Source organism: Archocentrus centrarchus, chromosome 1 (genome assembly GCF_007364275.1).
Source record: "Archocentrus centrarchus isolate MPI-CPG fArcCen1 chromosome 1, fArcCen1, whole genome shotgun sequence".
Lineage (NCBI taxonomy): Eukaryota > Metazoa > Chordata > Actinopteri > Cichliformes > Cichlidae > Archocentrus > Archocentrus centrarchus.
The window spans coordinates 40,091,861-40,114,472 of record NC_044346.1 but is presented as its reverse complement, the minus strand read 5'-3'; the positions used below and the strand labels follow the sequence as shown (position 1 = coordinate 40,114,472).

Sequence of the window (22,612 nt, the reverse complement as noted above, 5' to 3'; positions counted from 1 at the left end):
GAATGATATCTGGGGATTACCAGGTTACTTTGGACCTCTGACCTCTTCTTCAAGGTCAAATAAGGTCAAGCTTTCATGAAGTGTGTTTTATCTTTAAAACACTGCCTAAAATTCTGCTTCCTTTGTTTGTGTTGGCAGCATTTAGGAAATATGCTGGCATAAATATCCCATCATAGTTTGCATCCAAATATGACACATTTGACCTCTGATCTCACTTTCAGTTTCACATTCAGTTCAGTTCAGTTTTATTTATATAGCACCAAATCACAACATACCTATTATAAGGTAAAGACAAAAAGCATCTGCCTTTCTTTCAAGCTGTCCCCAACGTGTTTCATCTTTAAAGAAAGTGTCAGGAAAGGATGAGCTGCCTGGTTGGTCAGAAATATACTGCAGTATAATATTATATAATAAGCTCATAATTCGTGTCCAGTTATTTACAGCCCAGTTGTCCATGACATCATGTTTGTGTAATCAAACATCAGTCAAAGAAAACTAAATGAATATGAATCCAACCTGTTCCCTTCAGAGGAAACACAGCATACATGCACAGAATTATTTTAGAAAATGATGTTTGATAACTAAACCATTTTTTATGTAGGTAGTTTCTGTATTTCTGGACATTTTATGTATTTCTACATTCATTTATTCATGTGTTTCTCTCTCTGTGTGTTGAGGTAGGACTTTAATAGACGGTTAGCAGCACAGCTAATTTGTCACATAGATCTGATGCAGCAGGTAACTGAAACAAGCTTTCAAGAGTGAATACAAGCACCAAAAATGTTTGGTGATTTCCTCTGTGGAGCCATCCATTTGAAAAATCGCCTTATCCATTTGAATTTTTCCTGTTTGGTCATAATTTCTATCTTAGGAAACAGCTGTTTGACTAGAGAAATTCACTGGATACATTTCAGAGTTTTTACTCATGATTTAAATGCTTTTGAATAGAATAGAATGCCTTTATTGTCATTATACAGGATGTACAATGAGATTGGAGGGTCACTCCTGTTCAGTGCCATGCAATAGAAAGTCAAACTCTCTAAAATAAAAATAAAAATATAATCTAATATAATCTAAAAATATACGTAAAATAAAATGTATCAAAAATACAGGAAGTAAGAGAATGTATAAAAATATATACGTTGTAAAAAACTAGATTGTGTATACATATAATAATGAAGATGGTGAGTATTGCACTACTGAATGAATATTATACTATATTATACAATATAGGAGTGATAGATATTGTTCAGTATGAATGATATAATATTGCACAGAGATGTGGGTTTTGCACAGTCACAGTGTGTGAGTTCAGGGTGGTGATTGCTCTGGTGAAGAAACTGTTCTTGAGTCTGTTTGTTCTGTGCTCCTGTAGCGCCTGCCAGAGGGCAGCAGGTCAATTCAATTCAATTCAATTTTATTTATATAGCGCCAAATCACAACAAACTGTCGCCTCAAGGCGCTTTGTATTGTGGGTAAAGACCCTACAATAATACAGAGAAAACCCAACAGTCAAAACGACCCCCTATGAGCAGCACTTGGCGACAGTGGAAAGGAAAAACTCCCTTTAACAGGAAGAAACCTCCAGCAGAACCAGGCTCAGGGAGGGGGGGTCATCTGCCGCGACCGGTTGGGCTGAGGGGAGAGAAAGACATGCTGTGGAAGAGAGCCAGAGATTAATATCAATTAATGATTAAATGCAGAGTGGAGTATAAACAAAGTAAATAAGGTGAATGAGAAACAGTGCATTATGTGAACCCCCCAGCAGACTAGGCCTATAGCAGCATAACTAAGGGATGGTTCAGGGTCACCTGATCCAGCCCTAACTATAAGCTTTATCATAAAGGAAAGTTTTAAGCCTAATCTTAAAAATAGAGAGGGTGTCTGTCTCCCGAATCCAAGCTGGAAGCTGGTTCCACAGAAGAGGCGCCTGAAAGCTGAAGGCTCTGCCTCCCATTCTACTCTTAAGTATCCTAGGAACCACAAGTAAGCCAGCAGTCTGAGAGAGAAGTGCTCTGTTGGGGTGATATGGGACTATGAGGTCTTTGAGATAAGATGGGGCCTGATTATTCAAGATCTTGTATGTGAGGAGAAGAATTTTAAATTCTATTCTAGATTTAACAGGGAGCCAATGAAGAGAAGCCAATATGGGAGAAATCTGCTCTCTCTTTCTAGTCCCTGTCAGTACTCTAGCTGCAGCATTTTGGATCAGCTGAAGGCTTTTCAGGGAGCTTTTAGGACAGCCTGATAATAATGAATTACAATAATCCAGCCTAGAAGTAATAAATGCATGAATGAGCTTTTCAGCATCACTCTGAGAAAGGATGTTTCTAATTTTAGAAATATTGCGCAAATGCAAAAAAGCAGTCCTACATATTTGTTTAATATGTGCATTGAAGGACATATCCTGGTCAAAAATTACTCCAAGATTTCTCACAGTGTTACTGGAGGCCAAAGTAATGCCATCCAGAGTAAGTATCTGGATTCAGAGTTCAAAGCCAGGGTGTGAGCTCTCCTTGATGATGTTCCTGCTCTGCTGAGGCAGCGGGAGGTGTAGATGTCCATCAGGGAGGGGAGAGGGCAGCCAAAGATTCTCTGTGCTGTCTTGACTACCTTCTGAAGCCTGACCCTGTCTGCCTCAGTGCAGCTGCAGTTATAACTTTGACTATAAAAAAGTCAAATTTATTTTTTTAACCTTTATTTATACAGGTAATCCCATTGAGACTCAGTGTCTCATTTGCAAGAGAAACCTGTTTCCAAAACATAGTAAATTTACAACATTAAAATAATACAATAAATAGTAAGTAAAATGCTAAATGTTATAGCATTATAACTTCTCCTGAGCATGTTTGTTTCATGTAAAACAAAGTAATCACAATGACACATATATTACATGTTTGTTCACTGGTCCGATGATGATGATGTGCAGGTTGAAGGATTACCCCATACAGCTAGGTTCAGACATTTCAGATTCATCTGGAGCCGTTTACTCTCCTGCAGTTCAGTGAATTTTAGGTCCTCGTGCATGAAGATGCTTTTATCTTCAGACTCAGCTTTATTGTCATTCGGACTATGAGACGTAGTGTGAATGAAATGTAGATTCTCAGGTCTCGGTGTAGGTCAAACACAGGATTAGAGGAATAAATAAAGTAGAATTTAAATAAGTACAGAAAAATAAATAAATAGGTAGCTAAACTAGGATAAGTAAAATAGAATAAAAATACACTAACCTAAACTAAAATTAAAAACAGGTATAAGAGCATTATACTATAGCAGCAACAACTTGAAATGGTTTTAAGGTGCAGTGGTGGATAAAAAAATACCAGCTGAACAGCAGGATAGGTTCTTAGAGTGACAAGTGTGTGCAAGTGTGCAGTGTAGACATTTGGTGTTGTGCAAGTGTGGAGCATTAGGGGACACTGGTTTGATATGTGTAGTGTGTGGGGTGCAGAGTCAGTCTGACTGCATCCAGGTAGAAGCTGTTTTTCAGCCTAGATGTTTTTGCAGCGCAGCCTCCTTCCAGCTAGGGGAGGGGTGAAAAGTCTGTGTGTGGGCTGGGTGTGGTCACAGAATGCAGGTAGCTCTTCGCCTGCATCTGGTGGTGTAGATGTCCTTGATCAGTGGTAACCTGCACCCCATGGTTCTCTGTGTACTTAACCACTCTCTGCAGTACCTCCTTCTCTGCCACTGTGCACCCAGCGTACCACACAGTGAGGCAGATGGTGATGATGCAGAAACAAAAGGAGATGGGAGCCAACCAAACAACAACCAAAGGAGGAAGAATACCATGAATCAGTCACACGATGGGCCGTCAGATTCAGGCTTCTCCCCTAAACTAGTTTTGGTAAACTAGACTAATAGCAATAAAACCAAAAACAGGAGTCAACCTATACTTAAAAAGCAGAACTGTAAAAGCAGCAGGTTTGAGTCATGCATTTGATAACCAGAGGGTTATGATTCATATATACCGTGATCGGACAGTGGGAGGAGCTGAGGTACTTCAAAGTGCTTAAGTGCCAAAATCAATGTGAGAGAGAGCATACTTTCCTGTGATGACCCACTTGATGTTCCACTCCATCAGAGCCATCTTGGAAGAGGACAGTGCCTGCTCTTGTGTCACTTGCATCAGCGGCCAGTTTGAACACAAAAGATGGCACAGCAAGGATGGGAGTGCGAGTCAGAAGGGTTTTAATATTTTCAAATGCATGATGGCAATCAGGAGACCAGGTGAATTTTACTTTGGGACTCAACAGATCAATGATTGGAGCAAGGACAGTGAAAAATTTGCCTAAACTCACATTTTGGCAAATTTTAAATATCATCTAGATATGCTTCATCCTACTGCACTACTGTAAGATCTTCACAGGTTCCTCGGCATGACGAAAAAGATCCGTTCACACACTGAGTTAGGAACTTCGAAGAACAGAACTGGAAAAACAGGCCAACCTCTGGAATATAAGCTGCCAAAACCCAAATGGTAGTCTCAAGAGCTTGAAAACTGAACTTCTTTCAATTAATTTGAAGACATTTCACCTCTCGTCAAAGAGGCTTCTTTAGTTCTAAAACCAAAAGGTGGAGAGTCCCAGGTATTTAAACCCTAGTGGGGGCTGTCCCCTTCGGAGGTGGTCTTTGACCCACTATTGATCATTTGTCATCACATGAGCCAGTGTGAAAAAAGCTATTCGGGTGAAACCACTTTGAGACCTTGCACCATCCTATCATAACACTGCAAACAAAAACTTACTATTCGGAGTCGATACCCAGACCATCTAGAGAAGAACAGGAACACACCACGACCAAACACAGCCAGGAAAACTGAGTGAAAAACTTATCAGACAGCCCCTCACTAAACCAGAAAAGAATGTCCTAGCCAAAGGGCTCAGTTTCACCATATCTCCACAACAGCTGCCCATAGTGGCTCTCATCACAGCCACAGAAACGAACACAACCTGAAGCAGAACAAACCAGGATGAAAGTTTCAGCTGCCCTCTCCAGTGCAAGAATTCCTCCACATCCCTGAGTAAAGACCAAAGCATCACCAAACTGCTGACCAGCTGACAAGGGGAGGCGCACTGTGGTTCTGAATTCAACTAATAATCACACCACCGAAACTACTACATTCCTCAGTGACAGCAATACATAAGAGGTCTTAAGGCAAGACCTCACCAGCAACTATAAGAAGTCATCTGTCTACAACAACTTGAAAGGGGAAAAGCCATTGACCGCCCTACATAACACAGCCTTTACCCCAGGAATGCTGCACCATCCATATATGGACTTCCGAAGAGCCACGAAGGAGTCCCACTCACACCCATCATCAGCAGTATAAACTCATACCAGGGATAATGGGTTACCGTTCCTGGACTGTGCTGTGCCCACCTCAACATTGAAGTTTACCAGAAGCTCACACACAAAGACCAGTACCTACTCTTTGACAAATTTGGGGTGATCAGCACCATGCAACACAGGGCAGAAAACATTCCCTCTAAGGCAGAAAGGAAACAAGGACCACACATGTAAAGAAAGCTCTTAAAACATGTGGTTATCCCAACTGGGCTTTCATCAAAAGAAAGAAGGTCAAACTAGGGAACATCATCATCATCATCATCATCATCATCATCCCTTATGTGGCAGGTTTATCAAAGAAACTTTGAGAATTTTCTCCAAGTATGACATCCCAGTACACTTCAAACCAAGTCACAGTCTAAGACAAAAACTGGTCCATCCCAAGGACAAACCCCCAAACACAAGATCAGCAGTTTTGTGTCTGCTGTCCAATGCAGTGAAAAGCGCTCGGACCTCTACGTTTGAGAAACCAAACAGCCTCTTCACAAACATACAACATAGATGAGCCACCTCGACAGGACAAGACCCAGCTGTACATCTGCACCTAAAGGTCAAAGGTCACTCTTTGAGGATGCCAATGTTCACATTATGGAGCCGGAAGACATGGTTTGAAAGAGGAGTAAAAAAAGCATTTATGTCCACTGTGAGCGATCACCACTGAACAGAGGTGGAGGCTTATGACACCACCTGTCAGCCACCTACAATGCAGTCTTGAAGACCCTTCCCAGGCACCTCAACCCCACCTCACACCTTACTTCCGGTGATTTCAATAGATCACATGATAGGGTGTCTCACAGTGGTTTCGCCACATCCAAAGGAGACAGCCCCCACTAGCATTTAAGTACCTGGGACTCTCCACTTTTTGGTTTTTGACCTAAAGAAGCCTCTTGGATGAGAGGTGAAATATCTTCAAAGAAATTGAAAGAAGTTCAGTTGCCCTTTTTCAAGCTCTTGAGACTACCATCACCTGGATGACCGAGAATCTAGATTAGATTAGGTTAGATTGAACTTTGTCATTGTACACAAGTATACAATGAAAATTGCCATTCCAGAACACCCATCCAAGAGAAGACCATCAACAGAACAAACAGGGGAGACAGGTGTCTGCGGTCATGCAGCCGTTATCCAGCACTTCCGTTGATAAGAGGGAAACAAAACAGAAAAACGATAGGACAGGTGAGGAAAAAAAAAATCATCTCATGTTTTGCCCAGTAGGGGGAACCGTATGAGGTTGAAAAACCCTTGCAGAAAGCACATATAGCATATGGCATGGGAGCACTAGGGTGGGGAGGGGCAGGGATGGAAGGAAGCCAGCGGAGGAGGGGGGGGGGGGGGGGGTCGGGCTACTGTGGGGCTGACTCAAACTCCCCCCTCGGCTAACAGTTCTGATAAGAGGTGGAATGTTAATCAGCAGCTTGGTGTAGGGATATCAGTTCACACAGGTCAGAAGACGGGACAGCGGGGGCGTAGAGCATCTGTTTACAAAACATCCAGGAGAAAAATGAGATAAGCGGCAGTCCAAGGCCGCCAGGGAGCCAAATTTCTGATTCTACAATTTTTTTGGTACAGACTGTACTAATTAATTTGCTGACAGCCTTCAGTCTTTCTGGCACCTCTCAGTGGCGAAAAATCCAAATCTTCTTGGTTCGTTCCTTCGCCGTGCAGAAACAGATGCGTCTCTGAGATCTTACCCCTCCAAATCAGCTCCAGATATACTGAGTCTGAGTTTGAGTCTGTACCTTTCTGCATTCCCATCATAAGCAGCCTTACCAAGGCCAGACAGCTACCCAGACTTCCTGAATTGTAATGACAAGACAGGTGTCTTCAGGTCCAATTTGGAGAAATCCTAGTGTCAATGAGTCAAATGTGCATCTCCTCCATTGGCAGTACAACCAAGCACGTCATCTTCCACCCACACAGGAATCCAAAACGTAGCCAGCCAGGAATGTCAATTGGATAAGAGGGAATAGGGTTCTCCTTTCCCCACATCCATAATTATAAATCCCAGCAAAGCAGCAAAGCAGGGTAAAAAGGAAGGGTTGGGGAGAGAAGAAAAGTGCGTCTGTCTCCACTGAGGAGATGAAGAAAAAACAAACAAACACAGACATAAATGCAGATGGTCATGGAAGGTTAATGATCTGTCTAATCTGTCATTTTGACTGCCTGACCCGTTATGTTGAGCCCGAGGGCATGACAAATTTGCAGCCAAAGGAGAACACCTAGTGGTAAACCCTGCCAGCCCTTCCAGTGAGTGGGAGTGGGAGGCAAAGTGACAAGGTTCAACTTAGCACTGGTAATCTGTTCTGATTCCCCCAGTCTGCAAATTATTTTTTTTTTTAAAATCTGTGTAGTGTCAGACTTCTATGTGGTTGAATGTGTATGATTTCAATCCAATCCAATCCAACTTTATTTATAGAGCGCTTTAAAAGACAACAAAGTTGAACAGAGTACTTCCCAGATAAAAGACAGCAATACAATACAGCACAAAAAATAAACACATAAAAAAAATAATAATTTAAAAGGATAAACCATAAAAGGAGTACTAAATAAAAATATAAAAACAGTTCCCAAAATGACTCAAACTAACTAGAGACTGATATTTTGAAATGCCTTAGAGAAAAGGTGTGTTTTTAAACGAGATTTAAAAACCTCTAGTTTTGGGGCCAGCCTAACATAGAGAGGCAGCCCATTCCATAATTTAGGCGCCGCCACAGAAAAAGCTGATTTGACACTAAGGTCACTCCAAAAACAAAGTCCAGTTTACTTTATCTAAAAAAAAATAAAAAGAAAGAAAAGATTTTCTTGTCATTGTTGGCAGCCATCTTGAAAATGGCCACCACTTTTCAAATGGTGAATGGGCTTTAAAAAAGTACTCATAAATATGTAACAATTTTGGTACTTGTATCCACCTGTGAAGGATTTCCCTGTAAAGTTATCTGCTGCACCAACAGGAATCTTTTATGATGGATGGATGGATGGATGGATGGATGGATGGATGGATCTACAGATGAAATCAAAGTTGAGTCATTAAAATGATGACAACTCAAAACACTTATTGTGTCCTCTTCTGTTTCTATTTTTTTAATTTATTTATATCTCATATAGTTATTTATATAAACATATGTACAAAGATAAAGACATTACAAAATGTACATATAAAATACTAATACATTATCAGATTTTAACACTTATCAAAAGTAGATTAAAAACTGCAAACCAAACAAATATGAATAATATTAAAGTGGTAACGTGTGAATTGAGGACAGTTGATCACTCTATGGTGTAGATAGAGGTTGTGTAGATGCAGCATGAGCTTCTACTGGTGTTTCTGTTTGTGTCTGTTTGTTTATTTTTTATTAGAATTTATTCTTTTGATGTCAGAAACATGACTCCAGCGATCCGGTTTATGTTACACAGGATTTGCACCTCTTTCTTTCTGCAGCTACTGTTGTAGAAGTACAACGTCATATTGGCACTGGCTGAAAAGTTTGATGCCATAAAGGCCATCATTCCTTCCACATGCCACATGTTTGTAATGTTTGATTTAAGCAGCACTTCCAGTTTTGGGGCATGCTAAAACGTGACCAGCACAGTGTTGCTTTGAGTCAGCTGGACACTAGATTTCAGTCTGCCAGGCAGGGCAGCAGATGCCTCTGCAGCAAATAAACTGAATTCCTCAGGTGTCACCACCAAGAACAGAAACGTAACACACAAATGTTTGTAGTGGCTGAATCACAGTAAATGGCTTCTTGATTGGTATCAATGAGGTGCTCTTATTTTGTTTGGGTATGGGCATTGTATGTATTTATTAATTGTCCATTCAGTCTTTAATAAATATACACAGTGGTTCAGAGAGAGCACTTTCTCCATTCTTCTTTGCATGGACTCACATCAGGGTTCAGCGACACTAGGGAGCTTTTTCTTTTTGGATTCAGCCACAACAAGCTACAGATGATCAGGATTAGTCTGCACTATTCATGACAATGAATAAGGCATCAGTCCATGTTGGTACTGGCAGTATTTACTGTTATGAACTTAGCACAAAAATATGGATATTTGTGTTTGGTTGATTATTTCTTTGTTGTAACGATGCTTCTTGGCAGTAAATCGTATACCGTTGGAAAGCCTGTTTATTTCCCCTTAAATGGAGCCACATGTATAAGGAAAATGCATTTGTGGTTGAGCAGCAGAGTTGAGTAAGTGGGTCGTGCCCATTCTCTGTCAGTGCCAAACAGCTGATTCTGATGCTTACTGCTGATCGGAGCTTCTGGTACCCCAGGTGCACTGAACCACTGTGTGTATGTAAAGACTGAATGGACAAGTTTTTCATGGGCGCAACCCACAAATGCATTTTCCTTACAAATGTGGCTCCATTTAAGGGGAATAAACAGGCCTTCCAACAGTATCAGGTTTCTTTCTAAGGCACATCGTTACAACAAAGAAATAATCAACCAGACACAAATTTCATTACTTCTTGTGCCAAGTTTATGAGCCACATTAAATTGAAGTGGAAGCCACACCCAACTCACACAGCTGGTCAGTGATCAACTAGTTTTACAAGATACATGGATCAAACGTCCTATAGGAAAAAGCAGTTTTAATGGCAGATGTGAAACTCTCACAGCCACAAGAAAATTTTTCTCATCACAAGAAAAATGTTCTCATCTTAAAATCAGTTTAAAAAATTAGAGTTGATGTATTAATAGTGTATGTAGCCGTTAACTAGGTGTGTGAAGGAACTGGATGCTTGTTGATGCAACTGCTGGCTAACTTCGGTGTATCTTCTTTTCAGCCGAGGACTGTGGCAGGCTTTAGAGGGACTGTCCGCTATGCTTCAGTCAATGCTCACAAAAACAAGGTCAGTACTGTTTGTTTGTAACCTCACCCCAAGGTTCGAGCCCAACTCAAAATGCTAGAAATTCGAGGCTGAGAGAAGGGGCGTGGATTTGTAAAGCAGGAGCTACCACTCCACCTTCCCCTTCTATTGATAAAAGACAATGTGACAAAGTGAAATGTGAAAATACACCAAGCATGTAACTTAAGTATGCACTGCCGGTTCGACCCCATTGGACAAAAAAACTTCAGATATTGGCTGAGCCGTGTGGACAGGAGAGCCGGGAAAATGGGACAGGTTCCAAATCTGGTTTTCTGGTTTTAATACTTACGCTGCTCTTCACATCTCCCTGTTTTTACAAGAATTTACAAAAGCTTAAAAAAATTAAAAACAGAGAGAGAAGAACCTTTCATGATTTACCTGACACCTGCTCACATTTCAGTGAAGCTTCCCATGAATACACAAAGACATCAGGTTACCTTCCTCACATTAATGCATGAAATGGTCCAAACAGTTACCTGTCAGCTCATGAATGAACTCCAGAACATTTTAATCCACATGTGCAGATTTGCTGAAAATTCAGTTTAGAATTGTACTAAATTTGGATGGAAAGAACGATATCCTAACAGTGTTCCTGTTGTGCTCCTCCAGGAAATGGGTCGCCATGATGACCTTTGGTCATTATTTTACATGTTGGTGGAGTTCGCTGTTGGACAGCTGCCTTGGAGGAAGATCAAGGATAAGGTCAGAAGGTTTCTTATTTTCATGAATAAAACCACGTACCACAAATATAAGAATTACTACCTCCATTTCCACACCCAGCACAGTTGCTCTTACTTATTTTGATGGTCCTTGCTACCATGAATCATTTTAGATTTTAAATATATTCAACTAAAAAGTCTATCATTATCCAAAAAAGCAGTCAAGTTTGATCAGTTTTGATTAAAACTGATCATTTTTTTGACTATATCTAGTACTGTGCCTATGTTGGCCTATTATATCTTTTCATGTTCTTTTTTTTTTTGTCCAGGAACAAGTCGGTCAGATTAAAGAGCGTTATGACCATCGGCTGCTGCTCAAACACATGCCTTCAGAGTTTAATATCTTCCTGGACCACGTCCTGGCCCTGGACTATTACACCAAACCAGATTACCAGGTACATATGATAGAAATGAATATAAACTAAAGTTTCAGTATTAGACTGACTGCTGCTTTGAATGAGTTCATCTGTTTTTTCCAGCTGCTGATGTCAGTGTTTGAGAACAGCATGAAGGAGCGAATCATCACAGAGAATGAACCCTTTGATTGGGAAAAGGGAGGAAGTGATGTCACGCTGTCAACCAGTGCCTCCACCCAACCACAGCACAACACCCGACCTACCGCAGCCATGGTGGGGTAAGAACAAGTTGCAGCCTCCTGCAAAATACAGCCAATGGAGAAGTGCCAAAAACTGCTGTTTCTCTAATAGCTACTTGAAGGCGGAGCCATAATGAAGTCCTTCCTCATAGATGTTAAAATTGACTCAGATGAAACTCATTCATGTGTGATGCTTGGTTTACACTTTATCACTAGAGCTGATTGTGGTGTTGTTTTTGAAGGTTTTGTGTTTCCTTGTTTAGGAAAGCTATGCAGACTGAAAAAACAGGCTAATACAAAGAACAAAAAGTATTTTGTACATTGTATTCTTAATCTTTATTTAACCAGCAAAAATGCATCGAGAATAAAATGATTAGATTGAGAAATATTTCTGAAATATCAGCACCTGTGTAAGGATTTCTCATATGTTCACAGAGCCATTGTGACGCCAGTTCCTGGCGACCTTCAGAGGGAGAACACCGATGATGTTTTGCAGGACGAACATCTTAGCGATCAGGAAAACGCCCCTCCAGCACCACCGAGCCGACCCTCTGGGGAGACGGGTGTCCAGCACGCCGGAGAGCAGGGAGAAGGCTGGGATGACACAGATTTCAACCGCAATAGACTCAGGATCAGTCTGACCAAGGTCTGAACTGTGGGGAGATATTACAAGTATAAGTGGTGGCAAAGCTGTGCCACATTTACAAACTAATACTACAAATCTAGCCATTGTCCTCATACAGAACTTAAGGCACATGCAGGCATTCTGAATATATTTTGTAATCATAAAAACATTTAGCATTTTATTGCTTACAAAATGGAAAAAACACAATCAATCAAAGTTTAAACCTAATTAGCCTTTTGAACAGAAAGCTAGCTAACATATTTCTGTGAGCAGCAGGATAGCTAACATGATGGTGCTAGCTAGACTGCTGCTTACAGTGCAGTCCTGTGAAAAACAAAGCATAAACAAATAAAGAGCAGCCAGATGCTGATGATCAAATGCACCTGACTTATTATGCATCTGCAAGTGTGACTGCCTCTCTAAATGCAGAAGCTTTGGCAGTTTGCTGGTATGGAGCATTTAGGTTGTGTTAACACAGTGCCCTAATCTTAGCAGTGGATGTTCCATTCAGTCCACCCCAATGCCACACCATGCAGTGCTCAGCGAAACTGCAAGAAACCCAAGCTCTACGTCTCAGACTCCACAGGCCTCAGTTAGCATGCTACACGTTAAAGTTCATGACAGCACAATTAGAAAAGACTGAACAAGTAAGTCTGAAAAGAAAATGGCAGCACAGCTTAGGTTTGCAAAACTTCTGGAACAGATGAGACCAAAGCGGAGATGTTTGCCCGTAATGCACGACTTCATGTTTGGTGAAAATCAAATACAGCATATCAGCGCAAACACACTCATGTTAACTTTCAAGTATGGTGGTTGTTCTGCAGGCACAGGACCTGGGCTTGGGTTATCACCGATGCTGACTTAGACCTCAGAGGAAGTTATTTGAGAGTTGCTATCCAGAGTGTTTAAATGGTTGCTCACTTTTTATCATTCGTCAGGGGGCTCAGGAAGAAGAGGCGGGTCGAGGGGCCTGTCCAGTGTCCCCTGGTCGAGGCGGGGCACCAGAGTCACCAATAGATCCGGGACGGTCTTTACGATATCGGCGGGTCAACAGCCCAGAATCTGATCGTCTGTCTGCAGCTGAAGGCCGGCCTGATGGCTACGGACAGAGGTGAGATTAAAGTATAGAGAACGCTGGAGGTGGTTTTAGGCCAGGAGAAAGCATTTCATTTTATTGTTTCAATAAAAAACAAGAAGTAAACAAGAAAACCATCATTTTCTAGTTTAAAACATAAACCTAAGTCAAACCCAACCTGCCTATTGTAAAAAACAATTACACCTGAGATTAAAAGTAATTACGAGGCCTTTGCTCTACACGGACTTGCTCTCAACTTCTTTTAAATGCATGAACCACAAATGTACGTAGGTAGCTACGTAGATGTTCAAAGAGGTTCAACTTTAATGATCAGCCTTCAGATATCTAAATATCTGCAGTTTACCGAAACTAGATTTTTGATGACTTGAATTTGGGTCTGAGATTTTGCTTGATTTTGATTGTTCAGAATCAGAATACTTTATTGATCCACCCTCCACAAACGCTGATGACCCTATGTCTATGCACCTGTCTGATTGCACTGATGTACATATTAGTGGAATATAGTCTACATTCTTTTATCTTTTAATTAGTCTCTGCACTGTATATTTTGTAATTTTGTAATATTGTGCTATAGTTATAGCTCTAATATCTCTGTATATTTGCAATTTGTATACTTGTATATTGTCTTATAGTTTTTATACTTATTTGTTTTTTTTCTGTAAGCACGAAGTACCGCAGCAATTTCCTAATGCTGTGAACCTGTTCACTCATATGGCAATAAAACCTTCTGATTCTGATTCTGATTCTGATCCCAGAGGGAAATTTCTGTTGTTATAGCAGCATCCGTTTATAGAAAGAATAAAAGACTAATAATTTAAATAAATTAAAACTAAAACACAGAAAAATATAAAACCGAAAAGATCAATTTGAAATATATACACATGTACATTCTTGTGACTACAATTAAGGCAGTGGCTTGTTGAGAATTGACTTGGATAGACCTAATCTTATTAATGTGAAACTTAAAGGTTTCTTTGTTGTTGTGAATTGGACCTGTTTGAATTGGTTTATAGTTGGATGTTTATAATGGATTTCAGTCTTGGCAGCTTCCTTAGACAACTTAAGATTTCTTTTGAAAAATCACCTAGACTGGGCCTGGTTGAATTTAGAATCGTCTTGGCTTATCCTTAACAAGTTTAGTCTCAACAAGGGCTTACTTCAATTTAAAGTGAGTTGACTAAATGAAACAAACAGCTAAGACAGTGTTTTCACCAGCATGCCAAGCTGCAGATGAGTCACATTCCCACATCCTTCTATCCTGTGCGCATTTATCTGTATGTCCACCAGGTCTAGGATGGACATCCTCGGCTCTCCGTCTCGTCATGTCTACTCCTCCCAGCCAGCTCAGATGTTGTCTGTCGATCCCGGGTGCCGTGGCGATCGTCAGGTCAGTGGCCGTCAGGAATTGTCAGTGGCATCCGTCGACCAGGAGGCGCACAGCAATGCCTTTATCCGTTCTGTACCGCTGGCAGAGGAGGAGGACTTTGATAGCAAAGAATGGGTGATCATTGACAAAGAGGCAGAACTGCGGGACTTTCTTCCAACCACGTCAGGAACTACTGATGAGGAGCCTGAGGAGCTACGCCCTCTGGAGGAGCAGGAGGAGAGAAGGCGGCTCAGGGCTGGAGGTAGGAGATTCTGAAATTGAAAAAAAGATTTTTAGTTGGAAAACTGAAATGATTTGGATAAATAAAAGTCAAGTAAAACTTAATTAATCAGGGAAGAGTGCCATTTAAAATGTTTCGGTACTAGTGCCCGTGTGATACTTTAGCTTTGGTACCTGTATCAAATTGATCTTCCATGAGTTTGGTTTTTACCTAGGAGCAGATAGGCCAGGCGCACTGTTCTAGAGATAAAATAGTTCTCTTTGGTAGTGGTGAATTCAAAATGGATTGCAAGCAGAGTCCATTTTATATATTAGTATTTTAATGGAAATTCTGAAACAGATGGCTAAAATCAAGCCATCTAAGAGGGTTGTTGGCTATGACATAATGCTGCATACCACTGTGAATGTCTGATTGATATACATATTTCAGGATCGCACCATATTACATGGTTATAAATTAGTTAGCTAGCATTAGTCAGAAGAGATACAGCTTTATCTAGTGAAGCCCATGTGGCCAAAAAGGAACGTGATGGATGCTAGGGGAAAATTTGGATTAACAGTGGAATGGCCTTTGGTAGGTACTTCTGCCGGGTTTAGGAATCTGAACCTAAGCCTACTTTGCGCCTACCAACATTTCCACATTACTAGACTCCAAAAATGGCAAAGTACTGTCTTGACTGGATAATGTCAGCTAACTTTTCCAAACTCCAGGGATGATGTTTGTTTTCTTTTGTTTTTTTAACTTGCCAGGTAGAGGTTCCTTGATCTAATGTTACAAAATAACCAACAACAGAATCATCCACTGTCTAGCCAGCTACCTATAACTAGCCTTAGTTTGCTTTCTCACTGATGCTGTTTTTTTAAGGTACTGGATGATTTTTCAGTGGTTGCACAATAAATGGCAAGGTAAAATAAATAAAATCATTTTAAAAATAAAAATAAAAGTCAATAAACTAGTACACTGTGTATTAGCTGCCTTATACTGAGTGAAAGCAGCCAGGAGAACCGGTTTAACTGTAAGAACAGTGTTTTTTTAATGCTTTCTGAACACAATGAAATAAGAACAGTATGGACTGAAATGTATTTATGACATTGATGTTGCCATGTTTCATAACCTCTTGTCATGTTATGGTATGCAGTTAACAGCAGCAGCAAAATAAAAATAAAAATGATAAAAACATGTTCAGCTCACTGAATTATGAAAAGGTTTGGCCACAATCACACAGGCCAAGAGTCCAGTTGGCAACAGCCTGGCAACAACTGCTCCATCCATCCATTTTCTTCCAGTTATCTGGGGCCGGGTTGCGAGGGCAGCAGCCTAAGCAGAGAAGCCTAGACCTCCCTCTCAGACCCAGCCACCTCCACCAGCTCATCCAGAGGGACTCCAAGGGGTTTCCAGGCCAGCCGAGAGATATAAGCATGTCCTGGGTCTGCCCCGGGGCCTTCTCCCGGTGGGACATGCCTGGAACACCTCACCCAAGAGGCACACCAGAGACATCCTAGTCAGATGCCCGAACCACCTCAACTGACTTCTTTTGATGTGGAGGAGCAGCGGCTCCACTTTGAGCCCCTCCCAAATGGCTGCACTTCTCATCCTATCTCTAAGGGAGAGGCCAGCCACCCTTCGGAGGAAGCTCATTTCTGACACTTGGATTTGCAATCTCGTTCTTTCGGTCACTACCTAAAGCTTGTGACCATAGGTGAGGGTAGGGACGTAGATTGACCAGTAAATCAACAGCTTCGCTTTCACACTCAGCTTTCTCTTCACTACGACAGACTGGTGCAGCATCCACATCACTGCAGATGTTGCCCCAATCCATCTGTCAATCTCTTGTTCCCATTTCCCGACACTCATGAAGAAGACCCCAAGATACTTAAATTCCTCCACCTGGGGCACCAACTCGTTCCTGAGCAGGAGTGGGCACTCCACCCTTTTCTGGCTGAGGAGCATGGCCTCAGACTTAGAGGTGCTAATCCTCATGCAAGCTGCTTCACTGCTGGAGGCCACCACCTGATGAAGCCAACATCCGCAAAAAGCAGACATTAAATTCTGAGGCCACCAAGGCAGAAGCCTTCCTCTACCTGGCTATGCCAAGAAATTCTGTCCGTAAAAATTATGAACAGAATCTGTGACAACGGGCAGCCCTGGTGAAGTCCAACACCCACAGTAATCGAGTCCAACTTATGGCCACCAATACAGACCAAGCTCTTGCTGTGGTTGTACAGGGACTGAACAGCCCGCAACAATGAGCCAGCCACCCCATACTTCCGCAGCACCCCCCACAGGATACCCCGAGGAATGCGGTTGAAAGCTTTCTCCAGGTCCACAAAACACATGTTGACTGGATGGGCAAACTCCCATGCACACTCGAATATCCTCAAGAGGATAAAGAGCTGGTTCAGTGTTCCATGACCAGGCCACTGCCTGAGCCGCGTTCCACTTGGCCTGCTAGAACCAGTCAGCTGCCTCCAGAGTCCCACAGGCTAACCAAGCCTGATAAGACTCTGTTCAGCTTGATGAAGAATTGTAGGGTCTTTACCCACAATACAAAGCACCTTGAGGCAACTGTTTGTTGTGATAAATAGAATGGAATGGAAGGCTCCCTTCGCCTCCGGTGACCACCACCTGGTTTAGGGATTACCACTGTGACAGGCACCAACCACCTAGCACCCACAGTTCTGAGCAGCAGTCTTAACAATGGAGGTGCGGAACATGGTCCATTTGGACTCAATGTCCTCGGAATGCTGCTGAAGTTTTGTGGGAGGTGGAAGTTGAAGATCTTGTGGACTGGGGCCTCTGTCAAGTGTTCCCAGTGCATCCTCACTATACGTTTAGGTGCGCCAGGTCTGTCCAGCATCCTCCACCTGATCCAACTCGCTACCAGGTGGTGACAGCTCAGCTCCTCTCTTCACCCGAGTGTCCAGAACATATGACTTCAGATTACAAAATCAATCATCAACCTGTGACCTAGAGTATCCTGTGCCATATGCACTTATGGACACTTATGGTTAAACATGGGGTTCGTTATGGACAAATTTGGTATGCACAAAAGTCCAATAACAAAACACCATTCGGGTTCAGATCGTGCAGGCTGTTCCTCCTAATCATGCCCCTCCAGGTCTCACTGTCATTGCCCATGTGACCACTGAAGTCTCCCAGTAGGATGATGGAGTCACTGGATGGAGTACCCTTGAGCATCCCGCCCAGCAACTCCAAGAAGGGTGGGTACTCTGAACTGTCATTTGGTGCATAAGCTCAAACAACAGTCAGGACCTGTTCCCCGGCCCAAAGGCGCAGGGAAGCAACCCTCTTGCCCACCGGTGAAAACTCCAACATACAGGCAGCAAGCCAAGGGGATAAAAGAATACCCACCCCAGCTCGCCACCTCTCACCAAGGGCAACTCCAGACTGGAACAAAGTCCAGCCTCTCCCCAGGAGACTGGTTCCAGAGCCCATGCCATGCATTGAGGTGAGCCCGACTATATCTAGCTAGTATCTCTCAACCTCATGCAGTAGCTCAGGCTCCTTCCCCCTCAGAGAGGTGACATTCCATGTCCTGATAGCCAGCATTGATAGCCGATGAGTGGTCCCCCAGGGCCTCCGCACTTGGCCACTGCCTGACACACACTGCACCCAACTCCTACGATGCCTCCTGCGGGTGGTGGGCCCAGAGGAGGGCAACAACTGTTCACTAGGGAAAATGTATATTACCTGACTGGTTGGCAAGTGGTTGCAGGCAGTTGTCACTAGGTGAAAGTGGTCGCACAGATATATACAAATGCTGCACTAAAAACCTCCTTGCGACTGCTTTGGTTGCAAACACTTGTCAACTACTCTCCTAGCATTAATGAAACTGCAAAGAGAGTGACGCAAACAAAACAGAGACCATTTGCCTTCAAAGTAAAAGTTGCGCCTTTTTTAAAACGTGTTGTTTTCAGCCATAAGGCACAACTTTTACTTTGAAGGTGAATGTTTTCCGTTTCTGGTTTGTGTCACACTTTTCACTACAGTGGTTAGCGAGTGCTTGCAGACAAGTTTGCACCTTCCATGCGAACTGTGGGTGACTGTGACAATCTGCTTGTGACTAAAGCAATCACACGTATTTTTTGATTGCAGCATTGTCTTTGCAACCAGTTTCACCCAATGACAGCCAGCAACCAATCACCAACCTGTCGGGGAATACACATTTTTTTTCTAGGGACCAGGGGGTTGCCTACCAGTTTTTAGACATCTGTGACTGAGGCCTAAGTTCCTGGTCCCTGTAATGTAATTCTGGACCTATTGCTATACTTATTATTACTTACTATTTTTTTTAATACTTACGTCATATGTAGGGATGCAGATGGTTTATGCTGTTTGATAAACTGTATTTCTCACATTGGGTGTCTAATATTACACTCCTCACTTTTTCTTAAATTAAGTTGATATTAGAGCTGATGTTATTTAAAATGTTTGTGAAAATGTGGTTTCCCTGCAGGAGGGGAGCCGGTGGTTCGTCCAAAGACTCACACCCGGGAGACCAGCCGGGGGATGCTAACGCTAACAGAGGAGGAGGCATCGAGGAAAAGTGGTGGCAGCCCAGCACAGTCACCCTGTCACTCTCTGCCATCGGGACGGCCTCGCAGGAGAGAGTCGGAGCCCACTGGACCTCAGAGACCGGTAAGAGACCCAGCCAGCCAATCACAGGAGAGTTTAGCTCTGTGAAGGCATGTTGGCGGATGGATGAGCAGAATGGATGGCTGCCATAGAGATTTATTCTCTAATGGCAGTTTGGTTAGACACTGATATAGTGAGGTGCAGTAGACACTCCAGCTCATTTATCTGCCTGCCAACATGCAACTTAAAAGACAAATTCAGCATGATCAAAGGTCTTACTAATTTACACTTCTTTTATTTTCTATCAGTGACAGTGATTTATAATTTATTTTATGACTCTTTAAGATAGTGCCAATTTGTGAGTTACAGTTTTACAGGATAAATCAAATGTTTGAATGAAAAAGCACATTTCTTTTTTATTACAACTGTAAAGGTGCCTTAAGGTATTTAACCCCAGCTGCTCAGTGGCTACAGGTCAGACTGTGGTTGGCTGACAAACACAAACACTGAATACATAACGTACAAATAAACGTGAACATTTTCTGATTTATGCATGAAAGAGGATGATGAGTCAGATCATATATGGAATAATTCTGTAATATTTTATCATATCAAAACCTTTACTCTTAACCCTTTATCATTCCGGGGGTTTTGTGTCAAAAACGCCTAAAAATGTACTCAAATATTTAAGTTAAAGCTGTTCCTAAACCCTTAGGACTATGTGAAAAAGCTTGGGCATTTTGGAAAGGTAACATTCTATATTTTTTCATACAAAAGTAAGATTTCCTCTAAGTGTAACTATCAGAAAGTTATTCTCTTTTGAACAGACAGATTTGAAGATTTTTTTTCTCGCCTAGATTAAAAAAAACAAGAGTGTAGACAGTTGAATTTGGTACTTATGGACTAAAACACATCATGATTGCAAAGAATAAGGTCTTGGCTATTCCCATTTCAAATTTGAAAGCAATAGCTGTAAAAGTGAGCATTTTACAGCATATTCCATAAGGTATGGGTTGTGCGTTTTTCAGAGTGACATTTTTGGAGACACTTGGACAACCCTGAAATATGCAATAACCTTTGAATGCTTCATCCTACAGACATCAATGAGGGCTCTAATGAAAGCTTACACTTAGAGGAATTAGAATATAGAGCCAAAGCTACTCTCCCTGTTTTAGAAATTCATATTTTATCATAAAAAGCAATAAAGAGTACACTAAACGTGTGCATTATAAAAAGTAGTCCAAACCAGTGCTATAGTCAACAAACATTTTAATAAACACACAAATATTACTATATATACTATATACATACAATATTTTAAATAAAAATATTAAATAAAACTATTTACATACTCATGGCACATTATTATTTTACATGTTGTTTTCTCTGTGGCAGTCATCACGGTTTACAAAGGCATGGTACACACTTGACTGGAGTTTTTTCATGGCGCTTTAGCCTTTTATAATCTTTTCTTTGTGTTTTGGCAATGTTTTGAACAAAAAAACCCATCAAAACAGCAATAGCACACATAAAACAACTTTTATACATGTGCGCACAGAAATCCTGTAACCACTAATCTCTCATTCGAAGGATGTTCTGTTTTACGAACACAAAATAAACCCCTCAAACTATACATCCACGTGTTCAGAATTTCATTGGCTAAGCGTCTGTAGCGTTATTTTTATTCTGGGTGCTGATAGGTTGGATCTTTCCGGCCAAAAATAGGGGCATGATCTTGTGCTAGTCTGTGACACTCATTGGCTGTTCCTCGCTATAGACAGCCGTCACAGTGTCCCAGTTGGTCAAGTTAGGTGTCAATCAAAGCCTAAGACCCGGTGTTGTGCGAAATTCTGTTCCCCCATGAAAATCTGTTCCCACCGTGTCGGGAGAGCGCAGACAGAGAGGCTATCCGAAAGTGTTCACAGCGCTTCTGATCAATTTCTCGGTAAAATCGTTTACAGTGTTTATTCCTCTCATCAAGAACAACAGCTCCTGTGAATATGAAAACATTTGCTTTTTATTTGCCAAAGTTATATGGGGGGAACGAAATATTTCAGCCATCCAAAATATTGTGTTCCCCCTCCATGGCATGGGAACAAATTAATTTACCAGCAAGTCTTTTACAGTCTCATTTTACCAAGAAATCGATCAGAAGCTCCGTGAAGACAGTCCGATCCGCCTCTCTGGCTGCAGTTCGTGCTCCCAACACAGGGGGAACAGAATTTCGCACAACACCGGGCCGCGGAACGTTACTGATGAGAATAATTTCTTTTATCACAGTAAACTAAATCTGTTAAATGCATCGGTTTTCAGTGTTTTAAACTCAAATATAAACTAAAGTCAACACACAAACAGATTCATTCAGTTAAAAAATATCTCAGTAGTCAAGACAAAGAATATGTGCTTCCTTCCTTATTTCCTCCATATGATATTGGGATTGTCTCCATTTCTCAGTTGGTACAAACTTTAAGAGAGCAATAGTGCAAGTTACTTTCTATAAACAGCAGCGAAGCAGACAGTGCAGTTACTTTTTAGAGTTGATGACCAAAACAACTTCAGGTTGCACCGCGTTGCAGCTGAACAGCAGTTATGTGCAGTCTTTCTGTTCAGCCCAAAGATCAACGGCCCACGCTGAGCTCAGGGGGAGGAGAAACTTGGACAGCCTGCTCACAGCTGGTTTGCAGGCTAGATCTCTCATTTCCCCCTTTCTTTTTTACTGAATAGTTGTGAATAATCATGAAAACCGAATGCCCAGAAAGTAGAAAGACGCGCCTGACCCGGCCTTTTTTTTAAGAAAATCAAAATAATGATAGTTTTGATAGGATTTGGTTACGCCCTCCAGTGAGTCACATCAGGACTGCAACATTTTAACATGTTTTGCAAAAACAGCTACAGCAGGTGCCTCAGCTCTTCCCCAAATGCCTCTATTTACGGCGAATGCCAAGATGGGAAACACTCTCTCTGCTTTTGGCTTGATACATGAGCAGGATAGACACCGAACACTAATGAAGAAGGAAAATATACTGTTTCCTGGTTTTGTGAGCACATTATTGATTACAAACTAATCTTTATAGAGTGGTACCTGCATATGGAGTTCTGGTTACTGAGCATGTTTTAGTAGACTTTGGTTTCATGCAGGTAAACTGTCACAG

The 22,612-nt window shown here is 41.7% G+C and overlaps 1 protein-coding gene across 2 annotated transcripts in view; it reads left to right on the top strand.

Annotated features, from left to right (window-relative positions):
* Nucleotides 1–22,612, top strand: part of ttbk1a (tau tubulin kinase 1a) — a 73,823-nt gene that overhangs the window by 31,200 nt on the left and 20,011 nt on the right. For both annotated transcript variants that reach the window (XM_030737837.1, XM_030737827.1), the window contains exons 7-14: nucleotides 10,139–10,204; nucleotides 10,832–10,924; nucleotides 11,211–11,336; nucleotides 11,421–11,575; nucleotides 11,972–12,182; nucleotides 13,100–13,272; nucleotides 14,545–14,885; nucleotides 19,342–19,523. In XM_030737837.1, coding sequence (XP_030593697.1) covers nucleotides 10,139–10,204; nucleotides 10,832–10,924; nucleotides 11,211–11,336; nucleotides 11,421–11,575; nucleotides 11,972–12,182; nucleotides 13,100–13,272; nucleotides 14,545–14,885; nucleotides 19,342–19,523 — 1,347 coding nt within the window. The remainder of the gene's footprint in view (nucleotides 1–10,138; nucleotides 10,205–10,831; nucleotides 10,925–11,210; nucleotides 11,337–11,420; nucleotides 11,576–11,971; nucleotides 12,183–13,099; nucleotides 13,273–14,544; nucleotides 14,886–19,341; nucleotides 19,524–22,612) is intronic.